Source organism: Oncorhynchus mykiss, chromosome 27 (genome assembly GCF_057628025.1).
Source record: "Oncorhynchus mykiss isolate SJ-2025 chromosome 27, ASM5762802v1, whole genome shotgun sequence".
NCBI classification, from domain to species: domain Eukaryota; kingdom Metazoa; phylum Chordata; class Actinopteri; order Salmoniformes; family Salmonidae; genus Oncorhynchus; species Oncorhynchus mykiss.
This window is the reverse complement of record NC_143048.1, coordinates 24599486-24612306: the sequence shown is the minus strand read 5'-3', so window position 1 is coordinate 24612306 and position 12821 is coordinate 24599486. Positions and strand designations below refer to the sequence as shown.

At 41.8% G+C, this 12821-nt stretch overlaps 1 protein-coding gene across 3 annotated transcripts in view; it reads right to left on the bottom strand.

Moving 5' to 3' along the window:
• Window positions 1-328: 328 nt before the first annotated feature.
• Window positions 329-12821, bottom strand: part of LOC110507798 (roundabout homolog 2) — a 68006-nt gene continuing 55513 nt past the window's right edge. Inside the window, exons 20-26 of one of the 3 annotated variants that reach the window (XR_016492460.1) lie at window positions 11390-12634; window positions 6376-6514; window positions 4883-5250; window positions 4341-4457; window positions 1970-2140; window positions 1566-1705; window positions 329-1035 (exon numbers count right to left, since the gene is read on the bottom strand). Coding sequence is in view for 2 of the 3 variants with exons in the window: in XM_021588050.3 (XP_021443725.2) it covers window positions 904-972; window positions 1566-1705; window positions 1970-2140; window positions 4341-4457; window positions 4883-5250; window positions 6376-6514; window positions 12251-12634 (1388 nt within the window). In the remaining variant the exon portion in view is untranslated. The remainder of the gene's footprint in view (window positions 1036-1565; window positions 1706-1969; window positions 2141-4340; window positions 4458-4882; window positions 5251-6375; window positions 6515-11389; window positions 12635-12821) is intronic. The other 2 variants (XM_021588051.3, XM_021588050.3) reach the window with 2 other exon arrangements.

Sequence of the window (12821 nt, the reverse complement as noted above, 5' to 3'; positions counted from 1 at the left end):
ACATGCTCCCAATGTTCCACACTAAATAAAAACCTCTCCCTCCTCTGGCTACCTTTTAACTGTAGCATATCCCTGCCTGTTACAGTTCTCGCTACTGTATTTTTGTGGTGGGTTGTCCTCCTCACCACCTTACTATTAACTACTTTCTACTGTCTTGTAGAAAACACAATCTGAAATCTGTCTGGGTTTAGCAGTTAACTATTACATCAAAGTCAGTGCACAGCAGCGCAGTACAAAGAACACAGGAATAAGGGCACAAAAGGCATGTATAATAGGATTGATTACCTACACTTGATCGATTCCAGGAAACAGTCTAGGGAAACATGTCTTTAGAGTAACAAATGTTTTATTGGTATTTTTTTAAACAAATCATTCAGCTGATGACAGAACATAACAATTGGTGTTTAACAAGGGTATAGGTTCACACATTTTCAGCATCACAACCTAAAAGGACAAAGCTATTTCATCTGGTGTTGATAAGATCGATATGTCTGTTTAGAAGAAGCAGGAGGTTTACGCCACAATGACAGCGAGAGAGAGAAAAACTGTAAACACACACATATGCCCAACTCTCAGATGGTCATGTTAACAGAGTTTCTGCCTCATATCCTTTCATCACACAAACATCACCAGGGTTTCAAGGTAAACAACAAACAAAGTACATTCAAACATCTGTTGTATAATATCTACAGTAATTTTAAGACTTTTTCTTTCCTTTTTCTCAAAATACAATATATTATCTTTATCCAAGGTCCTGTTTAAAAAAGTTGCTAAGATGTCTATATACATCGAGGCAGGACATAAAATCACGTACAAATTATGAATAATCAAACGATAAAAAACACAAATATGAACCAATATGGAAAGGGCAGGTGGCAAGCCTACATGCTTTCACTTTTGTCTTCAGCTCTTCTTTGATACCATGGCAACAGGCTGGATGGAGTTCAGCAAAGAAGGAAGCAGCAAAACAACCTTTAAAAAAAAACATGGCGGAGAACTTCACATCACATAATCTGCTTCCAGCTATATGAGGTTCTGAAAGTAAACAAACATACAACACAAATCAGTGATGTGGCTGGTGCCAAAAATGAATCCTGACACTGTAATTTAGCCAAGGCTTAGCCACACAAATGGGAGTATTCAATTTATGTTGAGCTCTTATAAATCTACTGACCTCCCATATTTGCCTACATCTATGCCATTGTCAAAACATTAATTTGACATGTCCATAATCTATCCTATGCAACATACTATAGATGAAAACACTAGTCTTGATTTGGCATTATTAATATAACCAAGATGTTGGATAAACTGGACCAGATTAGTATAGAGAATAAAGCAGCAGAGAGCCAGGTGGGTCTTGGGCCAGTGGGTCTCTTGGCTCTCTGTGCCACACCAATCAACACTGATTAAGATCCAAAATGGTCTTGGATTATCACCAAATCCTTGCCTTACATTTACCCACTAGACTTTAGGAGGACACCAACACTGATAACAACTATAGGACTAACATGTCTCTACTGAGCCAGACCAGGTAGTCCTTCTGTCCTTCACACTAGACTCACCTCATCCCTCCTCTGGGCAACTCCAGGCCCTCTCTGTCCAGTTGAAGCCCGCGAGGAGGCCACTCCACCAAGGGAACCGTAGCCGGACATCTGACCCCGGGGCAGAAAGCTGGACTGGCAGTACGGGATTACCCCCTCATCTGCAGATGACAATATGCAATACCGCAATCACTCAAAAGTACAGCTGGAATTATATGGGTCAGATTCTAAGTGCTGGACCAGGGTAGAGGGGATTGTTGCTTGATGTGTGCTTAAACCGATGCACTACTTTAAGTCCACTGAGGATTTGTATGCATAATAATGTAGACGGAGTATTACTAGACCTCAATCACAATATGAGTCTGCTTGCCGCTTTTATATTACTGTAACGTGTATTTGCTTTAATTAGATGGTTTGATGCATACCCTGTGAGCCCCTCATGGCAGGCCCTCTCTTCTGGGGTGAGGAGTAGTCTCCTCTCCTCTGTATGGCCGGCAGGTTCTCTGCCGATGGCCTCCGGCTACAGCCCAGCACATCAACCAGGAGCTGCATGGGGTCATCTGCTGCAGGGGGTGGGGCCGGCGGAGGGGGCAGTTCTGTACAGACAGATTGACAGCTCATGAAAAAAACACTGTCTTCATTCAACCACACAGGTTGCCTCTTTAAAGCACTGCTGTCTATCTGTTCACAGTGAAATGTACACTACAGGACTTAAGTGGAACTGACAGCATTTTAGCAACATGAAATATTAAAATCTATGACTTTAAAAAGAAAAACATTTTCTGACAAGTGAACACTTAGATATGGTAATTTTCATGTTTTCATAAATTCTTAGAATGTTTGGGAATTACAAATACTAAGGTATGTCAAAATTCTATAGCAAGCAGCTGTGCGTTTGGACAATTAATAGACACTGCAGTAAATTAATACATTTGTCTCGTCCAGGACCAGAGTCTAGTTAGACTGGTACACCATAGCCAATCAGAGCTACAGTATAGGCCTTTGTGCAAACAAGCCATTTGCACACAGGCCTGCCACCATTCACTTTGAACTGGACTGGCAACTTTAGATCGTTAGAACGCATTCGCCAAAAACCACAAAATACCCCTGAATTGATTTCTGCAAATATGTCAATACCACTTGGGAGTCCTCTTACATTTGGGAACTTTACAGTCCTATTGATTAAACCACCATGAAAAAGGTAGGCTCTCTCTCCTTCAGTTATGCACGGGCGGCAGGGTAGCCTAGTGGTTAGAGCGTTGGACTAGTAACCGGAAGGTTGCGAGTTCAAACCCCCGAGCTGACAAGGTACAAATCTGTCGTTCTGCCCCTGAACAGGCAGTTAACCCACTGTTCCCAGGCCGTCATTGAAAATAAGAATTTGTTCTTAACTGACTTGCCTGGTTAAATAAAGGTAAAATAAAAAAATAAAAAAATAAAAACAACAAAAAGATCAACAACTAATGCTAGCCAGAGAAGGATGAGCTAACATCTAACGAAGGAACATTAGATAAACACCAACTTTTTGAAATAGCTAGTCGTCAAAATTGCACTGATAAAAGATGGGGAATTGTAGCCTACTATTTCTTTGCCGCTTGCATGCCTACAATGCATGCTTGTCCCAACCATGAACCAAAGCGAACTGGTTAAAGTTAGCTAGCTTGCTACTTCCTGACACAAATGAGAGAACACCTTACTCTGACCATTTTACTCACCCTAGCAGAGCTGGTTAGGCTTTTTACATGTTGTTATCTAAAGTGTTCGTGACTAACTATTACTTTCTTTGCCTACATTTACTAACCCAAGTCATATTCAGCGGATGTTGCGCGTTCAAAAATTAATCAGTTATTCTGTGCTCTGGCACATTCAGAAGAGTACTCTGAAATTGGAGTAGATAGCTAGAGTGAAATTGCAAACGCAAAAGATATGCTAAATGTTAAAGTTATTGCTATCTAACCAAATTACACCTGCATCTCTAGCCGTGTATAGCCACCAAAAAACATTGAGGAGAAAAAGTCAGTCACTCCTCCAATGACATGACATCCTCCTAGCAGCTAGCTTGCGATTTAACTAACATTAGGATCCGAGTTTTTAGCTTGCTACATAAATAGATACGCTAGCCTATTAGCCACATTAAGACTGACTAGTGATCATTGCCCTTGCTAGTTTGATTGTATTGTCATATCCAGCCTTAGTTACATTCAACCATTTTTGTCCAAAATATTGAGCCATTGAAACTGAAACAGTGCATCCCAAATGGAGGCAGCAAACAATGTACCAGGCCAGCTGTGATTTACAACCTGATAGCAATATTTTTTGGACTACCAAGAAACGTATTGGTGAATTATATTAATAATGCATTGAACGGCATCAATCTATTCTGCCAACAACGCCTTAGTGTACGTCATGGAATGTTGAGGCTAATATAACTTATTTTTAAAACCTCTTATTAAGTTATCTTGTAGCATAAACTGGGAATTAGATATTTAATACCGATATTAAGATTGTTTGTTTGTTTCATATCGGGAAAGCAGTTAAAACACTGTCAGTTCCACTTTAATGTGTGAACAAAATGTAAATGTGCTGTAAGGATGTGGCTTGAATTCCAAAGCATGTGTGTTACTTATGTGCATGTGCTAGCAACACACCAAGAAGTTAGAGCCAGTGAGAACCATTTCTAAGTTCTTGGAAATAATAAGATGGTGTAACTTGTTATTACAAAAGCTATGCGTGGTGCCTTGTGTAAAAGCTTCTACAAAGAGAAGATAACAAATGTAGCTGCCCAATATGTCTTACCTGCTTGGTCATGCAGCTCTCGTCGGTGCTGGCCCTCCCTGAGGGCTTTCTTCTTGCTTCTGGTTCTGTGTCCCTGCGTAGCGTATGAGGAGTCAGCTGGGAAAGGAGGAGATTGTCCTGACAGAAAATAACAGTGATGTCATCAAGAAGACATTCAGAGGGAATAAAAGATACAGAGCCATCTCGTAATAGATCTGATTTTCATGTACAAATACAATGTGTTAAGTAACATAATAACATGGAAAAATTCAGGATAATTATGCAGTTATGGATTAGCCTGGTAGCAGATCTGTCTGTGCTTTAGCCAACTCCTCTTGTCCTTTCGTTGTCATGCCAAACACGGACTGTGTGTATGGCATGGCAACAAATGACAAAGGACGTGGCTAAAGCACATACAGTTCTGTGACCAGACTAGTCATTTTCAAGAGGCTAGCTACACATAATTATGCTATATAACAGATTATCCTATATTAATAATTATCCTAGAACTATGACAGAGGAAAAGGTGTGTAAAGACAGGGGGACAGGTGTGTACAACTAACCTCTGCCACTCATCTCTGAAGTAAAGCTATCCCCTGTGAAGGGGTCTCCCCATTGGCTGGTGTGGTATGGCCCGCTGACGTCATAGGCGTCTATATTGGCAAACAGGTTGGGGTTGGAATGGGAGACCTGGGAACCGGGCTCGTAGTGGCCCCGCAGGTCAAAGTGCTGCAGCCGGGGGCTGTCGTTGTGGTTGGGTGTCTCCTCTTGGGGGGAGGGGGGGAGCGTGGCTGTGGACTGTAGGCTGGAGGTGGTGTCCTGGGCCAGCTTCTCTCTTCTGAAGGAGGGCAGGCTGGGTAAAACCTGCCTGGAGCCATCCATCAGGTAAGTCCTTGCTGGCAGCGGGGGACACCTGTCCTTCTCATCGGAGCTATTGGGAGCGGGAGGAAGAGGAAACATGATTAGTACATGGGGGAAAGTGAGAAAAGATCCCTGGTTTAACAACTAAGAGGACCTGACACATTGAGTGAAAAACACTGTCAGTAAGACCCCAGTATAAATCTAAGGGGTCTATCTTACACAATACTTGTACTTCATCAAGAAAACTCTTCGAGGCACATTAACAGCCATATCCAGAGACTGTAACAGTAGTTGACAGTGTTACATTTGAAAAGAGGAACCAGCAGCAATGGGTTACAAAACAGAAGACTTCAAATTATTTATGTTGCCGTGACAACGTCAGCGGATGTCAGAGCAGATTTAACAGAGAACATGTTATTGAAAAAGGAAAGGGCTAATCAACACTGTCATATGATGGCTAATGTCATTACAAAAAAAGACAACAGTCAGAACAGCTAGGTCCCCCCCAGTTATGGCCACAATCTCATCTGTCACAATCAGTTAGAGGAAACTGTACACTGCCCCTGATGCAGCCACACTAAGAGTCTCTCCTGAGCCTCCAGACAATAATGTTTTTATCTCCAACTTTAACCATAGTAAACTTCACTAGAGTTTATAATCTGGATTGAACTGGGTGGTCAGGTTCCGGCCCTAACGCCATGAACTCTTGCTATGTAGTTCAGGTAAACTATCAGGTCAAATAGAGTGCAAGACATACATTCAATCTAAACACAGCCCTCAAATGAGGGCATCAGAGAAAAGACAAAAAGGACACATCAGGAACAATCACAATGAGTTATGGAGAAAGGGTGCAATATGTAACAACTTCAGCACTACTAGTTGAGCGGGGCGGCAGGGTAGCCTAGTGGTTAGAGTGTTGGACTAGTAACCGGAAGGTTGCGAGTTCAAACCCCCGAGCTGACAAGGTACAAATCTGTCGTTCTGCCCCTGAACAGGCAGTTAACCCACTGTTCCCAGGCCGTCATTGAAAATAAGAATTTGTTCTTAACTGACTTGCCTGGTTAAATAAAGGTAAATAAAAATAAAATAGTTCTCTTTCCCTGTACTGCCATTTCCCTCCTGAACACCGGGAGGGAAATGCTAACAAGCTATCCCATGGGAGGGTGTCTACAGGGCATGTAGTGCTGGGTGTTACCTGTTCCTCCCCTCATCCTGACCTCTCTTGGTGTAACCACATCCTTTATTAGCAGGCAGTGGTAGAGACAGAACGTCCTCCCAGTTGAGTGGTGCAGGCTTAAATGGAGGACACACTGACCTCTGCTTCACCAGCTTGGCTACAGTACAGAGAGAAAGCAGACAACCCCCACACTTAGTTAAATCAAGCTGAAGAGAACATTGGTCAATATATATATATATATATATATATTGACCAATGTTCTCTTCAGCTTGATATATATACAGTGCCTTGTATTCGGCCCCCTTGAACTTTGCGACCTTTTGCCACATTTCAGGCTTCAAACATAAAGATATAAAACTGTATTTTTTTGTGAAGAATCAACAACAAGTGGGACACAATCATGAAGTGGAACGACATTTATTGGATATTTCAAACTTTTTTAACAAATCAAAAACTGAAAAATTGGGCGTGCAAAATTATTCAGCCCCTTTACTTTCAGTGCAGCAAACTCTCTCCAGAAGTTCAGTGAGGATCTCTGAATGACCCAATGTTGACCTAAATGACTAATGATGATAAATACAATCCACCTGTGTGTAATCAAGTCTCCGTATAAATGCACCTGCACTGTGATAGTCTCAGAGGTCCGTTAAAAGCGCAGAGAGCATCATGAAGAACAAGGAACACACCAGGCAGGTCCGAGATACTGTTGTGAAGAAGTTTAAAGCCGGATTTGGATACAAAAAGATTTCCCAAGCTTTAAACATCCCAAGGAGCACTGTGCAATCGATAATATTGCAATGGAAGGAGTATCAGACCACTGCAAATCTACCAAGACCTGGCCGTCCCTCTAAACTTTCAGCTCATACAAGGAGAAGACTGATCAGAGATGCAGCCAAGAGGCCCATGATCACTCTGGATGAACTGCAGAGATCTACAGCTGAGGTGGGAGACTCTGTCCATAGGACAACAATCAGTCGTATATTGCACAAATCTGGCCTTTATGGAAGAGTGGCAAGAAGAAAGCCATTTCTTAAAGATATGCATAAAAAGTGTCGTTTAAAGTTTGCCACAAGCCACCTGGGAGACACACCAAACATGTGGAAGAAGGTGCTCTGGTCAGATGAAACCAAAATTGAACTTTTTGGCAACAATGCAAAACGTTATGTTTGGCTTAAAAGCAACACAGCTGAACACACCATCCCCATTGTCAAACATGGTGGTGGCAGCATCATGGTTTGGGCCTGCTTTTCTTCAGCAGGGACAGGGAAGATGGTTAAAATTGATGGGAAAATGGATGGAGCCATATACAGGACCATTCTGGAAGAAAACCTGATGGAGTCTGCAAAAGACCTGAGACTGGGACAGAGATTTTCCAACAAGACAATGATCCAAAACATAAAGCAAAATCTACAATGGAATGGTTCAAAAATTAACACATCCAGGTGTTAGAATGGCCAAGTCAAAGTCCAGACCTGAATCCAATCGAGAATCTGTGGAAAGAACTGAAAACTGCTGTTCACAAATGCTCTCCATCCAACCTCACTGAGCTCGAGCTGTTTTGCAAGGAGGAATGGGAAAAAAATTCAGTCTCTCGATGTGCAAAACTGATAGAGACATACCCCAAGCGACTTACAGCTGTAATCGCAGCAAAAGGTGGCGCTACAAAGTATTAACTTAAGGGGGCTGAATAATTTTGCACGCCCAATTTTTCAGTTTTTGATTTGTTAAAAAAGTTTGAAATATCCAATAAATGTCGTTCCACTTCATGATTGTGTCCCACTTGTTGTTGATTCTTCACACAAAAAATACAGTTTTATATCTTTATGTTTGAAGCCTGAAATGTGGCAAAAGGTCGCAAAGTTCAAGGGGGCCGAATACTTTCGCAAGGCACTGTATAAATAAAAAACATATGAAGTCGGAAGTTTACATACACTTATGTTGGGGTCATTAAAAAACTCATTTTTCAACCACTCCACAAATTTCTTGTTAACAAACAAGAATTTTCCCCAACAATTGTTGACAGACAGATTATTTCCAGTGGGTCAGAAGTTTACATACACTAAGTTGACTGTGCCTTTAAACAGCTTGGAAAATTCCAGAAAATTATGTCATGGCTTTAGAAGCTTCTGATAGGCTAATTGACATTATTTGAGTCATTTGGAAGTGGACCTGTGAATGTATTTCAAGGCATACCTTAAAACTCAGTGCCTCTGCTTGACGTCATGGGGAAAAAATCAGACCTCAGGAAAAAAAATTGTAGACCTCCACAAGTCTGGCTCATCCTTGGGAGGAATTTCCAAACACCTGAAGGTACAACGTTCATCTGTACAAACAATATTACGCAAGTATAAACACCATGGGACCATGCAGCCGTCATACCGCTCAGGAAGGAGACGCGTTCGGTCTCCTAGAGATGAACATACTTTGGAGCGAATAGTGTGAATCAATCCCAGAACAACAGCAAAGGACCTTGTGAAGATGCTGGGGGAAACAGGTACGAAAGTATCTATATCCACAGTAAAACGATTCCTATATCGACATAACCTGAAAGGCCGCTCAGCAAGGAAGAACCCACTGCTCCAAAACCGCCATAAAAAAGCCAGACTACGGTTTGCAACTGCACATGGGGCCAAAGATCGAACTTTTTGGAGAAATGTCCTCTGGTCTGATGAAACAAAAATAGAACTGTTTGGCCATAATGACCATTGTTATGTTTGGAGGAAAAAGGGGGAGGCTTGCAAACCGAAGAACACCATCCCAACCGTGAAGCGCAGGGGTGGCAGCATCATGTTGTGGGGGTGCTTTGCATCAGGAGGGACTGGTGCACTTCACAAAATAAATGTCATCATGAGGGAGGTAAATGATGTGGATATATGGAAGCAACATCTCAAGACATCAGTCCGGAAGTTAATCTAGGTCGCAAATGGGACTTCCAAATGAGCAATGACCCCAAGCAGACTTCTAAAGTTGTGGAAAAATGGCTTAAGGACAACAAAGTCAAGGTATTGGAGTGGCCATCACAAAGCCCTGACCTCAATCCTATAGAACATTTGTGGGCAGGACTGAAAATGCGTGTGCGAGCAAGGATGCCTACAAACCTGACTCAGTTACACCAGCTCTGTCAGGAGGAATGGGCCAAAATTCACTCAACGTATTATGGGAAGCTTGTGGAAGGCTATCTGAAATGTTTGACCCAAGTTAAACAATTTAAAGGCAATGCTACCGAATAGTAATTGAGTGTATGTAAACTTCTGATCCACTGGGAATGTGATGAAAGAAATAAAAGCTGAAATAAATCATTCTCTCTACTATTATTCTTTCACATTCTTAAAATAAAGTGGTGATCTAACTGACCTAAGACAGGTCATTTTACTTGGATTAAATGTCAGGAATAGTGAAAAACTGAGTTTAAATGTAAACTTCCGACTTCAACTGTATATACACATAACCGTTCAAAAGTTTGGGGTCACTTAGAAATGTCCTTGTTTTTGAAAGAAAAGCACATTTTTTGTCCATTAAAATAACATCAAATTTATCAGAAATACAGTGTAGACATTGTTAATGTTGTAAATGACTATTGTAGCTGGAAACTCTGCCTAGAAGGCCAGCATCCTGGAGTCGTCTCTTCACTGTTGACGTTGAGGCTGGTGTTCTGCGGATACTATTTAATGAAGCTAAACTAGACACTCTAATGTACTTGTCCTCTTGCTCAGTTGTGCACCCGGGCCTCCCACTCCTCTTTCTATTCTGGTTAGAGACAGTTTGCGCTGTTCTGGGAAGGGAGTAGTACACACCACTGTACAAGATCTTCAGTTTATTGGCAATTTCTCACATGGAATAGCCTTCATTTCTTAGAACAAGAAAAGACTGACGAGTTTCAGAAGAAAGTTTTGTTTCTAGCCATTTTTAGCCTGTAAGGAACCCACAAATTCTGATGCTCCAGGTACTCAACTAGTCTAAAGAAGGACAGTTTTATTTCATCTTTAATAAGAACAGTTTTCAGCTTTGCTAACATAATTGCAGAAGGGTTTTCTAATGATCAATTAGCCTTTTAAAATCATAAACTTGGATTAGCTAACACAACGTGCCATTGGACCACAGGAGTGATGGTTGCTGATAATGGGCCTCTACACCTATGTAGATATTCCATTAAAAAACATATGTTTCCAGCTACAATAGTAATTTACAACATTAACAATGTCTACACTGTATTTCTGATCAATTTGATGTTATTTTAATGGACAACAAAAAAAGTGCTTTTCTTTCAAAAACAAGAACATTTCTAAGTGACCCCAAACTTTTGAACCGTAGTGTACACACACACACTACCTTTTGGTTACTACATGATTCCATGTGTTATTTCATAGTTTTGATGTCTACACACACACACACACCCTCATCAACTATGTAACAAAGTTAGCTACAGTACCAATCAAAAGTTTGGACACACCCACTCAAGGGGTTTTCTTTATTTTACAATTTTCTACAATGTAGAATAATAGTGAAGACATAAACTATGAAATAACACATATGGAATCATGTAGTAACCAAAAAAGTGTTAGACAAATCAAAATATATTTTAGAGTCTTCATAGTAGCCACCAATTGCCTTGATTACAGCTTTGCACACTCTTGGCATTCTCTCAACCAGCTTTATTAGGTAGTCACTTGTAATACATTTCAATTATCAAGTGTGCCTTGTTAAACATTTATTTGTGAAATGTTTTTCCTTCTTAATGTGTTTGAGCCCATCAGTTGTGTTGTGACAAGGTGGGGGTGGGGGGGACAAAGAGAAACAGTATGCAAATATCAAAGAGAAACGACAGTCCATCAATGTTTTCAGGTCAGTCAATCGGGAAAATGTCCTGTCGCAAAAAACATCAAGCGCTATGATGAAACTGGCTCTCATGTGGACCGCCACAGGAAAGGAGGACCCCGAGTTACTTCTGCTGTGGAGGATAAGTTCATTAGAGTTACCGGCCTCAGAAATTGCAGCCCAAATAAATGCTTTAAAATTCAAGTAACAGACTCACCTCAACATCAACTGTTCAGAGGAGACGCAGAGTAGGTGAATGGATGATCCGCATGTGTGGTCACACCGTGAAGCATGGAGGAGGTGGTGTGATGGTGCTTTGCTGGTGACACTGTCAGTGATTTATTTCGAATTCAAGGCACACTTAACCAGCATGGCTGCCACAGCATTCTGCAGCGATATGCCATCCTATCTGGTTTGCGCTTAGTGGGACTATCATATGTTTTTCAACAGGACAATGACCTAGAAGGAGAGTGATGGAGTGCTGCATCAGATGACCTGGCCTTTAACTAGGCAACCTTTAACTAGGCAAGTCTGTTAAGAACAAATTCTTATTTACATTGACGGCCTACACCGGTCAAACCCGGACGACATTGGGCCAATTGTGCGCTGCCCTATGGGACTGATGCAGTGCCTTAGACCGCTGCGCCACTCGGGAGCCCAGTACAATTGAGATGGTTTGGGATGAGTTGGGGCCACAGAGTGAAGAAATAGCAGCCAACAAGTGCTCAGCATATGTGGGAACTCCCTCAAGAGCGTTGGAAAAGCATTCCAGGTGAAGCTGGTTGAGAGAATGCCAAGAGTGTGCAAAACTGTCATCAAGGCAAAGGGTGGCTACTTTGAAGATTCAAATATTTTGATTTGTTTAACACTTGTTTGGTTACTACATCATTCTATATGTATTATTTCATAGTTTTGATGTCTTCACTATTACTCTACAATGTAGAAACAGTAAAAATAAAGAAAAACCCTGGAATGAGTAGGTGTGTCCAAACTTTTGACTGGTACTGTATATCCTCACCACTTAACATTCCATGAGCCCTTAACTACAGTACATGAGAAGTGCAATTGGTGCCTGTACCATTGCTTGTCCTGGCATACTGCATCTTGGTGTACTCTACAGACTGTCCAGACTGGATGGTCCACTGGTCCAGGTCTTGCACCAGACCGAAGAAGCCGAAGTTGGAGAGGACGGGGGTACTGGCATAGGAGTCAGGGCCCTGGGTGCAGGGGGTGTTGGAGCCCTGGGTGCAGGGGGTGTTGGAGCCCTGGGTGCAGGGGGTGTTGGAGCCCTGGGTGCAGGGGGTGTTGGAGCCCTGGGTGCAGGGGGTGTTGGAGTATGTGTTGTAGTAGGCTAAACCCTGCAAGTCCTCAGCAGCAGCTGTATTGATGGTGCTGTAGATGGGACTGTCAGTGGACACTGAGCTGTATTTCTCAGACTGGCTCAGGTAATTGGAGATGGCAACTGCAGTGAGAAATAGAAAGTCATTAAAACATTTAAAAAGTCAAACATTTCCTTGAATGAACCACTTGATCTTCCCTCTGCAATTTCCTGGTCAATCACAAAAGCTGAAATAGGTTCCATCATTTGAGCTGTAAAGGCAGCGTATTACTATTCATTTAGCTTCTATTCAAACTACTGCATTTTATCC